Source organism: Polypterus senegalus, chromosome 3, assembly GCF_016835505.1.
Source record: "Polypterus senegalus isolate Bchr_013 chromosome 3, ASM1683550v1, whole genome shotgun sequence".
NCBI lineage: Eukaryota > Metazoa > Chordata > Cladistia > Polypteriformes > Polypteridae > Polypterus > Polypterus senegalus.
This window is the reverse complement of record NC_053156.1, coordinates 232,528,745-232,552,653: the sequence shown is the minus strand read 5'-3', so window position 1 is coordinate 232,552,653 and position 23,909 is coordinate 232,528,745. Positions and strand designations below refer to the sequence as shown.

The 23,909-nt window shown below is 36.8% G+C and overlaps 1 protein-coding gene across 10 annotated transcripts in view; it reads right to left on the bottom strand.

Annotated features, from left to right (window-relative positions):
* LOC120525970 (neuron navigator 1-like) overlaps positions 1 to 23,909 on the bottom strand; it is a 365,228-nt gene that overhangs the window by 36,912 nt on the left and 304,407 nt on the right. For all 10 annotated transcript variants that reach the window (XM_039748733.1, XM_039748732.1, XM_039748735.1 and 7 more), the window contains 5 exons: positions 22,475 to 22,775; positions 17,094 to 17,835; positions 8,530 to 8,940; positions 3,902 to 3,943; positions 808 to 962 (listed from right to left, as the gene is read on the bottom strand). In XM_039748733.1, the coding sequence (XP_039604667.1) occupies positions 808 to 962; positions 3,902 to 3,943; positions 8,530 to 8,940; positions 17,094 to 17,835; positions 22,475 to 22,775 (1,651 nt within the window). The remainder of the gene's footprint in view (positions 1 to 807; positions 963 to 3,901; positions 3,944 to 8,529; positions 8,941 to 17,093; positions 17,836 to 22,474; positions 22,776 to 23,909) is intronic.

Sequence of the window (23,909 nt, the reverse complement as noted above, 5' to 3'; positions counted from 1 at the left end):
TCACTAGTTTTCCTCTTGCACTTTTGTGGACAGCTTTCTATAGGCAGATTTACAGCTTTACCATAAGTCTTAATGAAGGACTTAACTGGAGTGTGGAACGGTGTTGGAAATACACTAGACAGATGGGTATTTTGACATCTCCAGTGATTTCTAGTCATATAAACTGACATACTTAGGCAACAAAATTAGCAACTGCTTTTAAATAAGTGAGTCTTTAAAACTGTATAAAGCAACTTCACAGAGATTATAATTATCTTATGTAGAACTCATTTAATAAAAACATGTTATTTTGAAGTAAATACAGTATAATGCACATTCAGCATAATAAGTATGCATTGAATATATAATTTAAATAGAAAATATATTCTATAATTGAAAATATAGTCTCTTCAGACTCAGGCAAATATTCATATTACTCAAGTCTTTTCAAAAGTATACAATATCAATTAGTAAAACAATATTTCATCTGAAAATAGAAATACAGTAACTTGGTTATAACACAGGAGTGCAAAGGAAAGTCTAAAAAGTGAGATAAGTATAGATCAACTATCTGCTTGGTTGTATTATATTACCTGGGAATTTTAAAATAAAGTGAACAGTACTTATACCAATTGTGTCAGTTTACTCATGCAATTAGAATTAAATAAACATGAACTCATTTCATGTAAATACCACTGTAATAACATTTTCTAAATTAAGAAATTGGACTGCCTGAGGAAAGAATAAAATATATTATTTGTCAAACAAAAAGCTCAATCCAACCTCAACTCAGGAATTAAAAAGGTAAGTCCAAGCTCCAGTACTGACCAACGTTTGTGAAGGGCGCCTTTCCGGTGGAGCTCAATGACACAGATGAGGGTGAAGACAGCTGTGGTGGGCATTCAGCTTCAGGAACAACCCCTATGGCATGAGAATGTCTTCTTTCTTTACTCTCTTCTTCTGATGAACACAGGCTATAACGACTTTAGTAAAAAAGGAAAATAAGATATTTTGATCATTTACATTAAAAACTAAATGTAATTAAAAGTAATCTAAATGAATAAAATATTTCTAAATGAATATTTTAATATATTATAATATTTTAATATAATACTATTGGCAGTTATTTCCTCACATTTCAAGACTGAGTAAAGCACATAAAAACACTTATGCTTTCAACAACTGCCTACTTAATTTTTAAAAATGTCTCTTCTAATGCTACCAATAATCAACAGCTTATGTAAAAGCTTGACATGCAGGTCCAATGATTAGTTTTAACAGCCTTTTTAGAAGTGTTTATTATTAGTTTCACAATTTGTGACTGCCCATTCTATTGCAGAGTATTTTATTGCAATCATATGGTCAACATAAAATCTTCATAAAAAAGTACTGCGATATTATTATATCAGTTTGATAATGCCATAACAGACAAAAACTGGAAAGATCTATTTGGTTTAAAGTACATTCTGATAAAAAGGTGTTGTACAGTGTTAGTCATTATGAATGTAGTGAGAAGTTAGGCAAAAAGACACCTATTATTGGCTCACTAAACAGATTACAATATGCAAGCTCTTGAGGCAACTCGGGCCCCTTCTTCAAGCAAGATGCAATACAAAGGCTAGAACATCATATGTTTATATAAATACTAGTATAGATACAGCATTGGTAAACCTTTAAGTGAGACATCTTAGATGTAAAAAATTAATAGACCTCTCCAGGCTAAGATTCATTTAGCAAGAGAGGAGAACAATGTGTAGTCAAGATCTTTGGATCCTACAAAGTCTTTTGAAGTTTCTGATTATTTTTTCCATACAATGTGGATCTACAGTCAGGTTGTCTATGTCAGTCTGAGAGATGCAAACAGTCCTCATATCTGGCCATAAAACTCTTGTCTCTATTTAAACCATATTGTAATGTGTTAAATTTTAGCATGAGTTTAACTTCCCATTCTTTTCTCTCTTGCTGTGTTCTGAGGTTGCCCATAAGCACTATGACTTTAAAGTCCCTCACACAGTGTCCATGGCTGTTGAAGTGAGCTGCTATAGGAATATCTCTGTTGCATGCTTAATGTGGAAACTGTGCAAGTTCATTTTTTGGTGGAGTGTTTGTCCAGTTTCTCCCACATAGAGTGCAGTTGGGACATTTCATAGAGAATTAGGTAGACCACATTAAAAGGAGCATGTTCTAGTCAGCAGTGTGGTATAACTACACAGTCTGAGTCATAAATTTAGAGACACTTTACATCTTTTCTGTAGGCAGGGAGATGTGCCATTTTCTGTTGGTTCACTTTGGGAGCTTTGGAAAATTAGTTGCTTCAAGTTTGGTGGTTGTCTGTATGTCTGGAGGGTGGGTTCTGTAAACACATTTTTCGGTGTTTCATCATTGTTTAGCATTGGCTGAAGTTCTTTTATAATTTTTTGAAGTGCTTCAAGATGTGGGGTACAGCTGACAACAAGGGGAATGTGCTTCTTGTTGTTTTTGTTTTTATATTCCACAAAGTTGTCTCTGGGTATGGCAGTAGCTCTTCTTATGGGAGTGTCTGCTGTTATAGGGGCATAACATTGTCTGATGAAATCTTGTCAAAGCTCCTGTAGTTGTCTATCCCGGTTTATCAGGTTTGAGCAAATACAGTTGTAACGTATTGCTTGGCTGAAAATAATGGAGCGCCTTATATGCTTGGGGTGGAAGCTAACACTTCTCAGGTAGGTTTGGCTGTCCGTTGGCTTGTGAAAAACAGAAGGGTGTTATCTTTCAGATGAACAATGGTGTCAAGGAAGGTGACTTCTGTTTTTAAGTAATTAAGCTTCAGCTTTATATTGGGGTGGAAAGAATTATATTCTTTGAATATTATGTTATATTCAACCAACAGCCCATTGCAGTCCCCAATTGTTGCAAGTAGAAGTCTTGTCCAAATGAGAATAAATTGTGTATCTGAGAGGAATCATTTGTATAACTGTCTCCGTGGGTAAATCATGTTGTTTAAGTTATGTTTCATATGCCAATATGCCATGTTTGTGTAAAGTGCCTCTACATCCACTGTGGCCAGGAAGGTTCCCTCAGGTAATAGCAGACAGTTTTTTTAAGAAATTAGTGGTGTCATGAATGTACTGTAGCAGGCTGTACTGTGGGCGAGGGGTTTAAGGATATGCTCCACCCATCCTGAGACATTTTCTGTAAGGGAACCAATTCCTGAGATTATAGGCCTTCATTGGTTCCCTGCTTAGGAAACATGTAGAAGTAACCCATTTTGGGGTTCACAGCAATTAAAACTGTTTATATGATCCCTGATGTCAAAAGGAAAGCTACTTACTATATTTTTAAGTTCCTTATTAAAAGAGATCTGTGGGATCTTCATGTAGTTTGTAATAATGCATTGTATTGGACAATTGTCTTTGTGCCTCCTGTATATAGTCAATTTGTCTGCTGGTTTGATAATGATGTATGTATATTCCCTTAGTGAATGTATGGCTTTCTGTTCAGCAATAGTAATGTTTTCTATCCGATTTTGCTGCCTGTTTAAGATCCCTCTTTTGACTCTCTGTCAGAAGCAGTCTATATAACTGTCCAGGGTGGAGTTTCTGTCAGATTCTGGTGTCCATGTAGATTTATTAGTGGGGTTATTGTAGCTGCTTGTTGTTGGTTACTGTGTGTCAACATTTTCCTTCTTGTAGAAACATTCTGAAGTTTTCTGAAACTTTCACAGTCTCCCAGTAAAGGTTTTCCAAAGCTGTATCTGTCCTAGTGTCTATGTAAACACAGGGAATTCTAGTTTCTGTATTATATCTTGCCTTAAGATGGGGCCTGAGTTTCCTCGAAAGCTTGCATATTGCAATCTTTTTAGTCAGCTAATAAAATGTCATTTTGCTTGACTACATGCTGATTAAACAAAGCAAAGTAAACATTAAACAAAAATACAGGTTACCTTAATCCTTTCTTAGGCAGGGTATTTCTATCTCTTTGGGAGCTGGGGAGCAAGGACAAAACACTGTTACAAGCTGAAGCATTTTCATGAAACTGTGTTTAGCAGCAGCATATTTTTGAAGACAATTACTCCTCTGAAGTATCTGCTCAGTGAGAAAGTATCCTGTTAATCTACTAAAGGAAGCCACAGTGGGAAACATATGTGCCATGACCATGCTAAATTTGTACAATTCACCTAAAAAACCCTCTTTAAATAAATTCTTGCATAAAATACCAGAAACACACAACATGTCTTATTTTTCTTTACAATATGTGTGTCATAATAAATAATCACTAACTGATAGCCAGCAGGTTTTCATTGACTGATGCACATTATTATACATTTTGCTGTTTGTCCAGTAGATGTCATGGATAACTAAAGCAGGTGTCTTGATTTGCAACTCAGAGTCTCAGTTGTGGATATTCAATAAGTATAAATACTGAAAATAATTTAACATAACAGTGCAAGGATGGCTTCAGCTTCTAAAAACATAACTGCATTCCAAACTGAAACAATTTTGACAATTCCTTCATATTTTAATTAATCAATTTCAAGTATATTTTAAACTTTTATTCTGCAAATGAATTTAAACTGTTGTTAAACTAATGATACAATCTGGTGGTATATATGGAATTCAACCAAATAAAAATGTTTATATGAAATAATAAATCTTTGTTAACGGTGGCATTAAAGATTTAGAAGAAGACAGAGCATGAAACGTTTGATTATTCAAGCTTTAGGTTTTTAACAAACCAAAATATGAACAGTTTTGGAGATAACGGGCAAATAAGCCCAGCATAGCTTGTCATATGTCATTTTATGACAAAATATTTAAAAAATATTGTCAAGTAAATATTTCCATGTGATAAAATATTTTCTGATATCTGAGCAAAATCTATCCATACCCATTATTAATGGGTTTTAAATTAGCAACTTTCATCCATCCTACCTAACCCAATCTGTAATTTTAAAAAACTCACATAATGCAAGTTCTCAGTTTCCCTTTGTTTAAACATACTTAAAATTGTTTCCTTATTATTTACAACCTGCAGTCTACAAAAAGTCTAGCTGATGTTCTTTGATAATCTCCAGCATTGTTATGTCATTATTGTGACATGAAGTTCATACACACAGTATTTAAAAGTAGATTATCTTCCAAGGTGTATGTTAATGGGGGTGGGTTGGGGGTATTGTGGCACAGTGGTGATAGCACTGCTGTTTCGCAGTAATTAGTCTGGGGTTAATATTGCAGATGCTCCATGCATTAAATTTGAATGTTCTCATCGTGTCCGCGTGAGTTTCCACTGAGACCCACAGTCCAAAGACATGCCGGTTAGGTGAATTGGCCTGGTGGGTGACTCTTTCCTGGATTAGCGGGTTATGAACATGGATGCATGGGTGTACGTTATAGTGCTAGAACCTAAACATGTTATTTTGTGATTTTACATTTATTTACATTTTACTATATTTCTCAAATAGCAGCCCACAAATGAATTTTAACCAGGATGTATTTAGGGATCAAGCAAAACCAAGAGTTGCTGGAAATGTATTTCATTTAGTTTCATCTATAAATACAACTACTGTGCAGATATAAAGGAAGAAACCTGTAGTTATATTTTGCCTGAATTATGCTTATAAAGTAAAGCAACAGTCTCAGCAATGACCCCCCTGTGGATCTCTACTTTTGACTTAAACTAATTCTAAGAATATTCCTGCACAATTGTAGATTTTCTGTCTTTAAACCAAATTTTCACACATTTGCACACCACTCCCTGAACCCCTTAACCTTAACTCATTATTTTAATATTGAGAAACACAAATCATATGCTCTTCTATAACATATTATTATATGCCTATATATTCTGAATGTCACTAGTGTTTCCTAGTAATTGAGTAAATGTTATTCCATTCAAGACATTTCTGTTGCTTAACTCTTTTTAAAAAATTCTTGTAGCTCTTAAGTCTGTAGTCATAAATTTCCTAAAACTACTTGACGCTACCATTATGATGCTATGTTCATAAAATATGAAAATCTCACAAAAATAAAAAAAAGAAATACAAAAAACAGCACCTGTTGATTCTTTGTCTGTACAGTTTATATCCTGCTTTACAGTCTTAATATACTGTACTTAATCTGCTCCTTCTTTTACTACTATAATACTAGAAGAATCTATTAGGAATTTGTTTTGCATTTGTGGAAAAAACACAAGGGGTTACTCCTACTGCCTTTGGGCATTTCTAATTTCCTTTTTAAATCTTTGATCCACTGTCTCCCCAGATAAAGACCATATATAGTATAATTCCAAGTAATTTCCCAAGGTGGCATATGCGTGAACAAAGCCTTCTCGATCATCTGGTAAACTTGAAGGCATGTGTAATGCCATACTGTTCACACATCTGTGTATGTGAAACAATCATAAGAGGTATGGAGCTTTTACCTCATTCATTTTGTGGAATCTAGTTTTCTTTAAAAAAAAATGCCTGGTGATAGGACTAATTTTAAAATAAAGGAACCTCTCTTTTTTCAATACCAAGATAATAACAATGACATTTGTCACACATGAGCACATGGGAGGCAGTCAATGGGCTTGGTTGGATGTGATATGCCGAAACAAGGGTTAATAGGATGCACTAATACCTTTTTCTTTCTCCCTTCCAGACCCTCTGAACAGAAGCCTGCCTAACTCCACCTTCACTTCCAGATCCTTCCTTATCAGTGACCTCACTTCTAGTTCCGGCCCCTTGAACACACCCCTTCCTTCTCAGTAGCTCTAAAAACAGCCACTTTTCCCTTAGTCCCATTTTGGACACAGTTCCACATTTTGCCCTCATTGAGACTCACTATAATTTCTATAAGGTGCAATTCTACTGGTTGGGCTCATTAAAGATTGCACACTTGAGCAAAACAATAGTTTTACTAGCATAAAGAATGGCAAATAAATAATTTTACTCCTACTCAATATTTATAGTTTTATCATGCATTTGAAATGGGAATCACGTTTTGGGAAAATGGTGAAAAAAGTGTTTTAGGCCGTTTCTCAGGATGCACCTTGCATTTCTTAAAGTCGTACACCTTCACACTTTTTCATTCATAGTTCAGAATGGGTCTAAATTTCTTTGAAGTTTCTGCATATTTTTGGACACTGAGTTGTTAGGATCACACTAAATAAAAAAAAAAACAGGATACACTCTTCTCCAGGGTCTATTAAAATTAACCTCTTTTTGTCAAAATACTTGGCTTATGAGGATATAAGCAAAGCATTTTGTAACTTAATACAGTAAAAACTCATAAACCATCAATCTCGCATTCTGCACGCCAGTTATTACCTATTACTTTATTATTACTGCTGTGCAGTACGCTGCGAGTTTTGCAAAACAACTTTCCCTCATGCCACCGTGTAGTGTTCTTCCCCAGCACCACAGTGTCAGTTACATACCTTCAGTTTTAATAGCATTTTGTAACTTTTCTTATAATTAATCTTCTATACACTGTTATAGCCGATAAACGTATCTATGTGATGTTGGAATTACCACAAAAATTGAAATTATTAAACATTTACGAAATGATGAAAGTGTTACAAGTATTGCTTCAATTTATAGAGCAGGAAGAACAATGAACGATATAAATTGTGATGCCGACCAAACTGAAAAATGTGTTGAAAATGGAAGCCACTGACAGTAATGTTTTATTATTGATTTAAAAATGTTAATGTTTGGTATCGTAATTTTCTTTATAAATTCTGCTATATTATTTTTTGTTAATATACTATACGTGCAGGCACCTTGTGATGTGTTGTATGGGAGAAGAAAGGGTGGAATGAATGCTGTAAATGATGAAACTGGGTGAAAGGTTTCTGTTCTGTAAGGGGTGGACACACCTATTAGGAAATGAATGACAGCAGAAGTTAGGAGAGAAAAGAAGGTGCTACATAAGGAAGGTTTGAGTAGGGAGTCAGGAGACTTGCAGGAATGTCTGCGATATACAGATAAAAAGAATGTAAGTGGCAGGAGATAAACTGATTTGCAGGGAAAGCTTTCTTTTATTGTTTTGGAGATGTGCTCTGTAACCCGACATGGCACAGTTTATTAAGGAACAAAGACTCCAAGTAAAATATTGAAAACTCCAGTACCTCTGAGTTGTATTTGCTTATTATTCTGGTCAGTACGATATTATATGAATTCATTAATTTTATTGAAACTAAGTTATATTTTGCTAAAATAGTTTTGTTTTATAAATACATATGACTATTCGCTAAACTAATCTACTGTATGTAATTTTTAAAGTACCTTTTCTGCTATCTCCCTTTTCTCTTATCTGTAATGGCCTTGGTAACGAGATCTGACGGATAATCGAGGTTTTACTGTATTTTGATTCACAAAAGAAATTGTGTACTGTGGCACAAATTACATAAAATGTCAGCAAGTATATGTTTACACACAAAGCTGGTGACAGTAAGGAAATTAGCATTCAGACTATGAAAGAATGAAAATCACCAATAATTCAAAAGGGAAACATTGCTTAGGCATGTTACAATGTACATAAATTTATAATTTACACAATTTAGGCAGCATCACTCTAAGAACTTTACCTGTCTCCAACTGAAGCTCGAGCACTGGAGTTCCAGCTTGAAGTGTTTTGTGCTTCGTCCTTAATATTGGGTTCAGCACTAGGGTATCCAGCTGCTGATGGCATGCTCATTTGCAAGGGCAGGGACTCCATACTGCGATGCAGTCCAGAGAGCTTAGGATACATCAATGGAGAAGTCCCTAGACTAATTCCTTGTGAGGAAAAGCAGCTGTTAGAATTGACATTGAGGACAGGTGCTGGGCTAGGGGTCAGACAAGTGCTTGTGGTTGCCTGGATATCCTGAAGTTTGTTAAAGACTGGTCCAACAGAGGGTTGCTCTTGGTTGCTCATCCCAGAGTCCAGGCTATTGGAGTTAACCTTATCCAAATGGGCAAGTGTAGGAGGCTTACCCAAAGACTTTGAGGTTAGTACCCTGGTGGGGAGAAATTACATTTAGAACTGTTATTTAATTGCATAAAACAAGTTAAAAAAAAGTTATTGTTACCTGCTATAAGGATCAAACTTAAATGTCACAAAAAATCTCAATTTGCAAAGACAAGGTTCAATTAAAATTTCAAAGATTGTTATCCAAGACTAAGTTGAAATGTACCACTTCACAAATGGCTCTTCTGAATCTGACCTAATGGTATTACTGTCTTCCACAAGTAAAAAATAGTTATCCATATAACTGGCTCTAAAATGGACTTTCAAAGTCATACAAAAAATGTATCCCATCCATGCTAGCAAAATATTTACCAATTTGTTCTGGTGCAAATAACGAAAACAGTTGAATTTAATTCTTCCATTCAAAAATTCTTATTTTGTAAATGAAAAAGTGCATATAAAGATATATCAGTAGTTTCATGTAAACATTTTTGTGCTTATAAATAAGAAAGCATACCAAAAGCATGCAAGTGAGGAAAAAATCTCATTAGTTTTTACATTTACTATTACTACAAATCACATTATAAAATACATAATTTCACTGTGTTGCTCTTAGCTCAGATAAAGAAATGAAAATTTTGTTTTGTTATGGGGTTAGAAATGAAACTTTACTTTTAGCAATCATATAAATATAAACCATTCCATTTTGTTTTAATGTTGTATAATAAAGAGATTGTCCAAATCATTCCATTATTGTGTATTTTTATGTGGTTGCAGTTTATTTTTTGACATACATTTTTGACATTTATTACTTTTAGTGGTAATGACCATTATGAAAGGCACAACACAAAATCTGCACTGATTTAAAAGTCACTATATGAAATAATGATTGACTGAAACAGGTGTTCTGCCATAGATTTAGGTCTTATTTGCAGTGTACAATATTTTCCTGTTGTTTTTGTTTTTCTCAAATGCATTGGGGCAGATATTTATGGATGCAGTTGACAATTAAAAAGTATTTTAATGCATATTGCAAGAATACAGCCAAAGATTTTTACAGCAACCATGAGCTCTAAGGTAATCATGTGATACCATGGCTATGTTGACTGTTTTTCAAATTACATAGGCTATGACTTTAAGTCTTGCATTCATTTGGATCATACATTACAATGCTGCTTTTCATTTAAAAACAAATCTCCAACTGCAAATTTCAACAATTTTAAAACATGGGGTAAGTTTCAAATAAGTACCAGACAGCTGTGCCTATGATCAAAAGGGATGAACAAAATCCTACTATTTGTTTTATGGGATAACAACAACAAAGTGCAATTCTGTACAATACGGCACAAATAGTTTGGTTTGATAATCCCTCTCAAAATAAATAAATAAAAACAAAGATCTAGCATTTTCTGAAGGAAGACTTTTTATATAAGAATTTCAAAATCTGAATGAGTAGTGTTTTAAATTTACGTTAAAATTATATTTAATGAAAAAAAGAAAAAACATCAGAAGAAGCAACCATCTCCAGGTACTACTCAAAGTACACACTATGGCTTGTGGGATACAATAATAAAGAATTTAACACTAAAAATTTAATTTACTGAGTATTTTTTAAAAAGTCAAATGTGCTGTAAACAAGGCACCTTTGACATTTAACCTAACCCTCCTCAAATTATATAACTTATTTGACTTTTTACTGTCCATAAGCTAATTTAATATTATTCAATAAAATAGGAGTGATGTTAATAAACAAGTAAATTACAAGATAATAGAGCACCAAAGAAAAAACATATCCTTATTTTCTAAACCAGAAAAAAAAAAAAAAAAATAACAGTTTGAGATTTGATAAAAGAGACTCGCATTTCTGAGCAGTTCTAGCTGAGCTGTTGACTTTTAAATGGCTGATTCTCCCAATTTGGAAGTTATTCAATTATTATTTTTTTTTTTTTTTACATTTTTAAAAATTTTTTTTTCAAACTATACACCCTGCTTAGAGTTTTGACAAGCCTTGGTACAATCCATAATCTGCATTCCTCATTGTTTAGCCAATTCTTTTGAAAAGTGTATTTACATTTCCACATTTTATAGCAAAAATACTTTTTCAAATAAAAAGATCGTCATACATAAATGCATTCAAAACTGTCAATACACACAAGTAGTATCAACTAAACAATTGTAAAAGGTAAAATTAGTCAAATATTAACTTATCATAATCAAAATCAATAACTGCTCTATCCTTAAATCAATTTGCCATAGGTGACCATACTTTGAATACGGATGATTCGTGGACATTTTTCTAGACGATGGTGGGGAAGACAAGACCTTGGATGAATGATTCACTTTACTAGACAGTCCATATCCTCATGCTCACAAGCTTTAGGCAGAGAACAAAAGCATGAAATCATGAATTGAAGAGACCAAAAATCAGGCTATTGTGCATGGCTGCTGGGTTCAAACTATGTGACAGGGTGAAGAGCTTTGAAATACTCAATCAATCGATCAAAATCTTTATTGTCATTGTAGCAATGAGAAATTGTACAAAGAAATTTTAGATGCAATTTTCCAGTGCAGAAAAAATTAAATTAAAATAAAAACAAAAACAAAACACAGTTACTCAAGTTACAACTAAATTAAGGAAATAAAATAAGTATCCAAAATTGTCCATAACAGCAGAACAATGTTTTCCACTCATACATACATTATATTGCACTTGTCCCTTATCTAATGTTAACTTAGAATGAAGGTGCACTCAGTCAGATTGACCATTTAGCAGCATTCAGCATGGTGATGGCTGAAGGATAGAAACTGTTTCTCAGTCTGTTTGTCTTAGTCTTTATAGATCTGAAACGTCAAACAATGCATGTCCTGGGTGGGATGGGTCCTGAAGAATTTTCTTGACGTTCCTGAGACAACAGGAACTATGTAGTTCTTCTAGTGAGGGAAGAGGACAGCTGACTATCCGCAGGGTGACCTTAATGACCCTTTGGAGCTCTTTCTTCTGTGGTACTGTGCAGCTGGAGAACCACGCACAGAGACAGTAGACCAGGATGCTCTCTACTGTGCAGCGGTAAAAGGACACCAACAGTTTCTCAGGGATGTTGTTCTTTCTGAGCACCCTCAGGAAGCAGAGTCTCTTGTGGGCCTTCTTCACTACCTCAGCAGCGTGTGTTCCCCAGGTCAAGTCCTCCCTAATGGTGACTCCCAAGAAGCGGAAGCCTGAGGCCCTCTACACATAGTCCCCATTGATGATGAGTGGCTGGGTGTTGTCTGCCTTCTTCCTGAAGTCCACAATGAACTCCTTGGTCTTGGCTGTATTTAGGAGCAAGTTGTTATTCCTAAACCATGTTGTCAGCCGCTCTACTTCATCCCTGTAGGTGGACTCATCCCACACAGAGATGAGCCCTAGTACCGTGGGATCATCAGCGAACTTAACAATGGTGTTACTGTAGTGGGCAGGAATGCAATCGTCAGTGTAGAGGGTATAGAGCAAAGGGCTCCGCACACAGACCTGTGGGAAGTTAGTGCTGAGGCTGATGGGTGTAGAGAAGTAGGGGCCTACTCTAACCCTCTGAGTGCGATCACTCAGGAAGTCCTTGATCCAAAGGTAGGTGGAGTGTAGATGTCTGACAGTTTGGTCACCAGTCTGTGGGGTAAGGTGGGACAGAACAGCATTGAGAACATTGGCCATGGTGTCCTCCATAGACCTGTTTGTTCTGTAGGCAAACTGGTGCAGATCAAGCATGGGAGGCATGAATGACATGATGTGGTTCCTGATGAGCTTCAGGGGTCAGTGCAACTGGCCTATAGTCATTAAGACTGGTGATGGTCTGTTTCTTGGTCACAGGCACTATGACAGAGGATTTCAGGCAGGATGACACAGTGGACTGAGACAGAGACTGGTTGAATATCCTGGTGAAGACCCCAGCCAGTAGGTCTGCACAGTCTTTCAGCATGCGTCCTGAGATGCAGTCAGGTCCAGCTGCCTTTCGTGGGTTGACAGCCCACAGTGTGCATCTCACCTCGTGCTCCCCCACTGTGAAGATGGTGCTGTTGTTGGTATCTGGATGGGGTCTGGCTGTTTCTGGTGGATTCACTTCAAACCGGGCAAAGTAGTAGTTCAGCTCCTCAGCCAGCGATAAATCACCTCCCACAGCTCCGGGACTGGTCCTGTAGTTGGTCATATGCTGGACACCCAAACCACACTTGCCTGCTGTTGTGGCTATCCAGGTTTTCCTCGATTTTCCTTTTATAGTCTGACTTGGCCTCTCGGATGCCCCTGTTTAGGTTGGCACGGGCTGTGCTCTAGAAACCCTTGTCACCAGACGTGAAGGCAGCGTTCCTCTTTTTCAACAGCCTCTGGACTTCCCTGGTCATCCAGGCTTCTGATTGGGGTAGACTTGGATATGCTTATCCACTGTGACAATGTCTGTGCAGTTCTTAATGTAGCACTTAATATGTCACTAAACACTTCAAGGTCTGGGTGTTCAAAGATGTCCCAGTTGGTTCTACTGAAACAGTCCTGCAGCTGCTGAAAGGCTCCATCTGGCCAAGTTTTAACTGTCCTTGTGCTGATAGGAGCAGTTTTCCTAAGTGGAATGTATGCTGGGATTAAAAACAGTGACGTGTGGTCAGATTGTCCCAGGTGAGATAGCGGTGTAGCACAGTGGTGGTCCTCAGAGTATAACCACCTCTTTCAATTGTAATAAACACCCTCACACTTCCTATATGCATACGCTATGAGCCAATATGCCATTATCTTTACACATTGAAATAATTGCTTGTGTTGAGGCACACAACGTAAGCGGAAAGGTGAGTCTTCTAAAAGTGGATGCTCATTCAATGCTAAATTAACATGTCTATTATTGTGCTTTTAACTAATTCAGTATGTGGTTCTTGATATTGTTGTTATCAATTAACACTAATCATGTGTAGTAGTATCCTACATTTATTATGTTTTTCTTCTTCTACTTTCATTAATTATTATATTTGTGGTGAAGCCTAAGCGTCAGTATCAGAAAACTACACAACATGATCACGAGTGTCAATTTACGGCAAGTGATGCCAGAAAATCATGACATCATTCATTCCCAGACATGAATTTTGACACTTAATTGGGACTTGGACTAGGACAGTTTGTGAATACTTCTATGTTCTACTCTGAGGTAGGGGCAAATTCTGATTCTAGTGCAACTTTTAGTGCAATTCCTAGGAGCAATTCTGGGGTGCTTGATAAATACAAGCCCAGATCTATACACTGGTCAGTGATTTTCTTCAGGATTTAAAATCTGCTGTAGATGTGTGTCTTGTGTATCAAGCAAGCCTACATGGAACTCATCTAGAATATTCCTAGAAGCTGCACAATATCTTAAAAATATATAGTACCAAGTGTATAAAGTTTGCTCTTTCATACTGTATAGATGTTTCATGGGTTTAAAATAAAACTGTGCTTTTATTTGTTTAAAGGCTAACAAAAGACATACATAAATCCCTCACTAGTGATATTTTTAGAATCTAAAACAGGAGGTGCTTGCAACAAATCTGCTGTCCTAAAATTATATTCACACAGAATCCTAGATATGAAACATGCACTGAAGGACTATCAAGGGTCATCTTTTATCCATCTTCCCTTACAGATGCAACAGGAACATCTATAAATAGAACTACAGAGGACCTGCAGAATTTACTGTCAAGATCAAGAGGCCCAGGGGCTGGTCCTTCTTAACTAGAAACCAATTTTTTTGGTTTATAGGAGAAGAACTTTAGTTAAAATATTCATCCCCATGTACCTTCTACTGTTATAGTGTGTTAGAAATTCCTTCTAGCTTGTTTTTCACTTTTATGAGGAAAATCAACAAATTATACCGAATTGTGATTAAAGAATTAAGGCGAAGGTTAAAAGTAAGATTTTTAAGACAGTGGTAAGACCCGCAATGATGTATGGAGCTGAGACATGGGAAATAAAGGGAGCACAGGAGAAGAAGTTAGATGTGGCAGGATTGAGAATAATGAGGTAGATGTGTGGAGTTAAAAAAGGGCAGAATAGGAAATTAGACAATCAGAGTTTCAAAAAAAGTGGGAGAGCTACCTAAGGAAGTACAGGAAAATAGATTCAAGTAGTATGGACATGTGATGAGGACAGACAATCATTATGTGGGCAAAAGAGTGATGGGAATGGAAATACAGAGGAAGAGAAAGTGAGCGAGGCCAAAGCAGAGATAAGTAGATAGAGTAAAAGGAGATCTAAAAGAAAGGTCTGATTGGGGAAAGATGCAAGACAAAGCTGTATAGAGAAGGCTGATCAAGCACATTGACCCCACACAGAAGTAGGATATGATAAAGAGGAAGATAAAGAAGGATCTGAACCCTTCAACCACTGAAGTTTTCTCTAATCTTTTATGCAAACATGAAGCTAATAACAAAATACACAAAACATGTAAATATTGCACCCATTTAGCTGTTGCCCCCTTGTTATTCAATAGCCATGACTTATTGACTAACTACTGAGAAGAAGCATTAATGACCTTAAAACTATAGCAAATTAATTAAAATGAAGAAAATGAAGAGACTCTTAAAGACTAAAAGTCATAGTAGTGATAAATGTCACTTTGAATTACACAGAGAAGTAAATACATGGATATGAGAGAAAGATATAAAACAAACAAACAGAACTCATTGTTTAATCAATATAAAAAAAAAGCATTGATATTAAATTAATAAATTGCATGGAACAAAAATGTGCAGGCTTTGTGGCCCTAAACGTCTGGGGGTCTAATTGGACAGGCACCCTTTTTAGGAAACTAGATTTCTGGTACTTAAGAGCTGGGGTAGTAAACTGGCAGCTGCCAAAAGGAAGTATTTCAATACCTGAGCGTAAACCAAATAAAAGGTCAATGTGGGATATATTAAAAGATAGGGAGTATCTAGGATTACTTCACAGGGACAAAGGGGAAGTGCCTTCAAAGATAGTCAGGAGACCAGTGAAATTAAACTGCATTGTAGAAGGCCATCTAATATACTTGTTATTTGTTTACTGTGGCTCTTATTTTATCTTATAATCAACAGCATACCAATTAAAGTGCACCAAACATGGCACATTTTTACTCCATATTTAAAGATCACTATTCATTTGTATTCAGATGTTAAATGTACTAATTTAAAACAATTGATCTATAAATCAGAAATAGTTTTTTTTTAAGTTTTTAATCTTATTATATGTTATAATTAGATGACCAAATGAATAAAACTGTAACTAAGACAACTTTATCATCAATGTGGCACAATTATTGGCTTGTAATGTTAGCACCAATTTCCTTAGAACATCTAGTAAGTTGTGCTTCCTTATTCCTGTGTGTCCAAAGCAACACATTAAAATTAAATTTGGGCTTCATTTTTTTTTAAAAACATTATTATGATCAAAGAAATTGAACCCTCAAGAAATGTGTAGCAGCTACTCTTATATATGCTGTATGAACATAACACAGTTTGCTTGTACTTTTGTATTTTAGGGATTCTGTATTGATTATGAAAAATGCTAAACATTTACCTAATGGGTCATTTATTTTTACATCCTTCTCAATAAGTATCCCCAAACTCTGTTTGTTGCAGTAAGTGAAATTTTTCAAATAAGCAGACTTATATTTTAAGGCAGCATAATAAGTCATATACACTCTTAAAAATAAAAGTTCCAGAGTGGTTCTTCAGAGTGATGCCAAACAGGAACCACTTTCGGTGCCCAAAAGAATCACCCAAATGAAGGTTTCAGAAAGAACTTTCATAAATTTAGATATCTAACAGGCTATTCACAACTAATTTATTGTACTAGATTTGTGAAATACCAATGGGTTATAATTTTAAACGGTCTCATTTTAGGTTTTCTTAATCTGTTTTGTGTCCCGCTAGGTAGCTTAGCAAAAATGAAGGATTTCAGGTGTTAATTTCTGCATATTAAGAAGTTTTTCAAAGCACAAAGAACTAACGTCATCGGCAAAAAACCCTTCCCCCAATGAAATGGTTCTTTGTCAAGCTATGGAACTACAAAGAACCACAACACCCAGTAAAGAACCATTATATGCCATTAAAAAACTAGCATTTTTAAGAGTGCAGAGTTACAAAACATCTGGAAGAAACCCCTGTAGACACAAGTGGATAGTAGAACTTAACCCTTTATCTAAAAAGCTTTTGGTCAACTGAGACTTTATATACCTGTGAGAAATGGGTGATGAAAGTTCTGAAAACTTGGTTCCTGTTGGTGGTCGAAGGCCCTGAACTTTGGGACTGGGTTCAGGAGTAGTTGCAGTAGATTTTAATGGTCCACATTCAGAGTCTGAAGCAACTGCCTTTGCCTTAGCTTTCTCTTTCTCACGGTCTGTCTGGTTCACAGGGCCAAGGCTGGCTCGTCCACTGGATTTGGAAGTACCAAGCTCCTTCATTCGGGGGGAACCTGTACTGGGTTTGAAACTTAGAAGGCTGGCATCAATGCTGCTACTGACAGGTCGGTTGCTACCTCTTCCTGTGAGACTCATAGTGCTGGATTTGGCAGGTCTTGGCAAACTGCGATACTGGATATTGGTACGAGCTGTCGGTGACAGGAAGCCCTCAGCGCAGTTTGAAACATCCAGGCTGGTTTTCCTACCACCAGAGGTACTTCCACCACTAGTACCTCCTAAGGGTTTAACAGGTATTCCAGAAATCTTGGTTGTCTTTCCAACTGTGGCAGAGCCACTAGAGATAGCTGTTCCTCCAGCAGTCATTACAGTGGCAGTACCAGTAGCTTGTGGCTGCTTTTTGTAACCAAAAGATCCGCCTGCTGAAGGCCGACTGATCCCTGAGGGAGGTTTTCGGGATTCCCCTCGGTCCTTTCCTGCATCAGAACATGACCTTTGCAAACTTGTAGCTTTAACCGTCAGCTTTGCTTTATCAACAGCTTTACTGTCACCTTTAACTCCTGGAAATGAAAAAATGATTAACAGTCAGTCTCACAATAAAAGAATTAAGGCAACAGTGTAGTCTTATGACTCAAGATGAGAATTATTATCATTTTCAGATAAAATATATTTTTACATTTCTTCATTTTTTGCATTAAGAAAAAAATCAAAACAATCTAGACATATGGCCTTTATATTTTCTCCTATTTATTCTCTCCCCCCATTTCAGCTTTGATGTTGTACCTACCTCACTCAAATACAATTTATGCATTTTACAAATTCACCCCACTGATGTGTAATATTCCAACAGCAAAAAACTGAAGATGCTATAATGACTGAAAAGTGTGATTCATCATTGTATTGAGGTCAGTAAAAACAAACTGTGAAATAAGTAGGTTTTGTGTTAAAACATGTTATAATCAGCTGAAAGAATTAACCTCCTCAAAAGTAGTTGTTAAAGTAAAGAGGTCTAAATGAAAGTGAAAGGAAAAAACTTTATTACAGAGCAAAAAGAAAAACAACCAATTAAGCTGAACAACGTAAATAAGGTTACCAAAACTTTTGCAGTCATTTGCACTATAGGCTTGCATTAGCTGTATTAGTTAAATTTACTCTCCAGTCAGTCAGTCATTTCATTTTCTCACCTGCTTAGTCCTGAACAGGGTCATGGGGGGTGCCGGAGCCTATCCTAGATAGCATAGGGCACAAGGCAGGAACAAACCTTGGACGGGGCATCCGTCCATTGCATGGCAAATGTACGTACACACACAGGGGCCAATTTAGCATCACCAATCCACCTACCCTGTATGTCTTTGCACTGTGAGAGGAAATACACACAGACATGGGGAGAACATTCAAGCTGAAGGAAGGTCCTAGGATGTGAGCCCTGGTCTCCTTTCTGCAAGGCAGCATCCCTATAACTGTGCTTCCCTATTCTCCATTTATATTTAGGTAAAGATTGATTGAAACAAAAACTAGCAAGCTGAGAATATTAACAAAGTCTTAATATTTTACATGTTATAAATATACAATTGGGTATGGGATTCACAAAAGTAGTACTAATGTTTGTGATGCACCATCTATTGGAATGAAAAAATGCAATACATTTTATTGCTACATGCATTACAAAATAACTTTCCAATACTAGATGCACTGTAAGTGTTAATGCTGAATATGTGCCAAAGACAGTAACTACCTGACAGACAGAAATCAGCTCATTAGGTTTTAACTCATCTTAGGTAGCACAGTTAGTACTATAATAAAAGTTAAATTTTCTGTGTACCTATAAGAAAAAGATTTTCCTTCCCAGTTTTTGAAATTTAGATTTTTACAAAGGATTGAATCAGCAGTTTTTAATATGCCTCAGTTGAACTACAGCATGCTGACTTCATTATAGACTGGAACGCAACCTAGTAATATATATTTTGAGATCCTGTAATCCAATCAATTTGACATCAACTTCAGCAAATTGAAGAACTGAGAAATTTGACACCATATTGGTGGTGCTGCACCTCCAACCAGACATTGCTGCATTATGACATTTTCAAACTCAGGTCAGTAGCTGTGCTTTGATTCCAGATGTGGCCTGATTCTCTTGGGCCCAACGTTTATTCAACAGTACTAAATCTGAAAGACAGGAACCCGAAATATCACAAACTGCAATCCTACTTACACTTTTTGGTTATGCTGAAAAATTTGCTAAAAGGAAGGGTTGAGTGTAGCAAGGTTGATAGGGAAAAAAAGTCTGCAAGCTATGTAAGAGGCACCCTCACAGTCAGAAACCCTGATAAGATACTGCAACAAAAAGAGTTACTCTTTAGCTCAGCTGCTATAAGGCGCTTTTCCACTGCATAGTACGGCACAGCCTGCTTCAGGACAGCTCACCTTGGTTCGGCTCAGTTCGGCTCGGTTTGTTTCGATTGTAGTTTAGTACCGCTTTAGAGTGGGCGGGATTATTCACGTGTTGTTATAGTTGCGCCACCTCTACTGCCGTGACATCATCGTAAACGCATCATCGTAGTCGCTCTTCATTTTTTTAAACTTGTCCCTACACTGTTTGTAAGTTCGATGGTAGCCGTGTGCGCCCAAGAGCTTAGCGACCTCCTGAAAAACTTTTTCATTCCGCGTCGCCCCATCCAGCTCTCGCTGGATCCGCTCCTCGGCTACCAACGAGAGGAACGTCCGTACTTCCTCAATAGACCACGAAACAGCCAGTTTAGGTTAAAACAAAATGGTGCGTCTGAACCTTCGCAGGCTGTGCTAAAAATCTAGCGGGTCTGTTGTGTCTCGTGTCGCAAGTTCAGTGACGCAGTAATGACGATTTTCTCCGGCCAATCAGTGACCAGCAGAGTTTACACGTCACGTTTTGGTAACGGTTCTGCGCGCTTGGAACCTCAGCTGAGGTGGTACTAAAAAAAGGACCAGGTACTGTTCCCAGTGGAAAACCCCCCAAAAGTGAGCTGAACTGAACCGTGTCGTGCCGTACTATGCAGTGAAAAAGTGCCAATAGTCAGTTCTCTAATGCCAAGTCCCCGAGTTTGTGTCCAGCTGCTGTCTTTTATAAAAGACCAGAAATGAAAAAAGCTAAATTCTGATAACAGGCATGAGTCAAAACACAAAAGAGACAAAAAAGCTAGAAACAATAAACTAAGATCAAAATCAAAATACTGTAGCAAAAAAGTTCTTATACTAAATTGTTTTAATTTCAACTAACTGAAACTAATAGATCTATGGCATTATTTTAACTCCAAAAGCATTATGCTGCCATCTTAAATGAGGGTGTCTGATGGAAAATGAGCCTACCTATGAAGGAGCAACGTGATTTTTTTTTTAAAAGTAAACTAGACTTTCTTTATAATTCCTACTAACTTTTCAACCTAGTCCAAAAGAATGTTAAAAATTGTCCCAAAAAGTTGTCCCTTGGAGGACTCTTTCATTAGATAGATAGATAGATACTTTATTAATCCCAAGGGGAAATTCACATAATTATACATTAGTACAATGCTCCACCACACAGAGCACATGGTGACAGTGAAAACTTTAAAGAATGCAACAAATAGTTTCCCCAAACACCTTATTTTAGAGATTTGGCACATTCAGACTTCTTTCACTTTCCTAACATAAAGAAACACCTACGTGTGGCACAGATCCCGTCATTGATGAGGTGGTACAGTGGTATAACTAGCAAAAAGTTTAATTTTTTTCTGGGGGCATCCAAAAGGTTGGATCACCAGTGTGAAAAGTGCATTTACCTTCAAAAAGGATACAATGAAAAATCCTTAAACAGTACTCTGCTGCGCGACTTCCTTCCCATGTAGGCTCACTACCCATCAGACTCCACACGCATAAGGGGGAAATATGTGACACATGTGACATGATACCTGCATTACATGATCAACAATGGGCACAGCAACCATAACCAATGTTCAGTATCCTTTGAAATTTCTAATATTACAAAAACAAACTATTTTTATGCAGCTGTAAGTTAAATGCAGATGCTGCTGGACCTATTAAGTATTCTCTGGCACTAGGGTTTAAATGTCCAAGATAATTACAATACTTTCATTATTCAGGTATAATATAAGTAAATTAAACTTTAAAAAAACCCACCCCACAATGCTACTGGTACAGAAAATGTCAAGAAGATGGACATGAAATGGAAAAACATGCTTCCATGAATAAAGGTTTGACAACAGCCCACCCAGCTCAAAATACCTTGTCAATAAAAATAGACTAAAGTTGAAGTGAAAATAGGCTTTAGACTATGAGAAAAATAAAGACTCAGACTAATGAAAATAATTGGTATAGAAAATGGAAAGTGTGACAGGTTACCCCATTCCCCCGAATGTGTGTTAAAGACTGCTAGTCAAACAGTATGAATGATTTGGAAACAAAAAGTACTATCATCCTCTCATCCATTGATAAAACTATTCATTGTAAAAAATATTCTCAGAAATGATAAACACACTCAGTGTAACAGTCACTGTTCTGATTTTAGCTTTTTTAAAATTTTTCTCAGGTTTTCTAGAGGCTATAAAATTAATTTTGGTGTTGTTTTGTGGGTTTTAATACCTGAGGAATCCAATTCAGCAGTCAGAAAATTATTTAGACTTCTATTTTCAAGTTGATTTTTTTTTTATCAACACCATTTTTGTTTGACAAACGTCCCCTGTTTTTGTGGCATTTGATTCTCCCATGATGCACTGGGGCTGCACCAGTATAAAGATTTCCTCAAAAACAGTCTCTTATATCAGAGATTGCACCAAACCTCGAGACTCTCTTTCTGGGATATTTTGCTTAATGGTTATTGAGACAAAGCTCTGCCTTTTGACAGTGATATGGCACTGACATTTTCTCGTTTTGACTTTTGGTTTTGGCCCTTGCTTTGCCATGACTCAGTTCGTTCTCCTGTGCTGCACTCCTATTTTTCGGACTTACCACTCTTTCTGCAGTCAATACACACATCTTTGGATGATCAGAGAAAACCAGATTTAATTTACTTCATATTACCAGTTTTGTTAGAAGAGCTACTATATGAATCAAAAAATGGCAAAAAAGAGTGTGCAATGGGAAACAACAGTCATCATGTGGAGGAATGTTCTTTAATGCTTAATTCCTGTTCAGTCATTCTGTAATTGAAAACAATGCATGCTTTATTACCTGCAACTTTAAGTGCACTGTGTGATGTGTGCGTGATTGGTGAAGTCACCCCAACAGGTGGGTTCTTGCCTTTCTTTAAGGCATTTGGTGGGCCAAGAGACTGTGGCTTCTTCAGCTCAGTTTTACAGGACTCTTCTGTTGTCTCAGACTGCACTTTTCTCCAGCGGCCAGATGAATCGGATTTCAAGCTGCCGGTGTCGTAGCTTCCACTCTCTGTATTACGGTGCCCTTTCGCCTCAGACTCACTATACCAAGACAGGCCACTTTCCACCAGGGAACGCTTTTCTGCATCCGTGCGCAGCTTTCAAAAACAAACAAACAAACAAATACATAAACATCCTCCCTTATTCACTAAAATGTGAAATTATATTTTTTTTGCAGATAGATAGATAGATAGATAGATAGATAGATAGATAGATAGATAGATAGATAGATAGATAGATAGATAGATAGATAGATAGATAGGATACTTTATTAATCCCAAGGGGAAATTCACATACTCCAGCAGCAGCATACTGATAAAGAACAATATTAAATTAAAAAGTGATAACAATGAAGGTACTGTATACAATAATTTTGTATAATATTAACGTTTATCCCCCCCGGGTGGAATTGAAGAGTGGCATAGTGTGGGGGAGGAACGATCTCCTCAGTCTGTCAGTGGAACAGGACAGGGACAGCAGTCTATTGCTAAAGCTGCTCCTCTGTCTGGAGATGATTCTGTTCAGTTAATTCAGTGGATTCTCCATGATTGACAGAAGATTTATGTGCACATAATATTGTTTGTTTACCAGTTGATGTAAACTTTGCATCTTGCACTTTGAATGTAACTTTAGATGGTCGTTAATTCTGAAAAACAGAGCTTATTTAAAAAAAATCTTTTACTAGGAGCTATGAAGTTTATAAACGTGCACTTGAAGAAAATGATACCTGAAATGATACCTCTTAGCAATTTAGTATATAGATAATGGGTGGCACAGGGATACAGTCTTTAGCATTGCAGCTTTAGAGCTCCATAATACCGAGTTTAAATCTTATGAAAATGATAATCTGGGGAGGCACACCTTGGAGTGTTGCAGAGACCTCCACGTGCTAGGCAATGATACCCTGACTGTTGCTAGGTACTGGAATGAAATCCTCAGAGACACTGTCAGACCTTACACTGGTGCAGTGGGCCCTGGGTTCCACTTGGTGCAAGACAATGCCTGGTCTCATGTGGCCAGGGAGTATAGGCAGTTCCTCGATGATGAAGGCATTGATGGTATTGAATGGCCTGCACATTCCCCTTACCTGAATCCAATTGTGAAGCTCTAGGACATTATGTATTGGTACATCTGATGCTGTCAAATAGCACCACAGACTGTTCAGGAGCTCACTGATGCCCTAATCCAGGTCTGGGAGGAGATCCCCCAGGACACCATTTGCTGTCTCATCA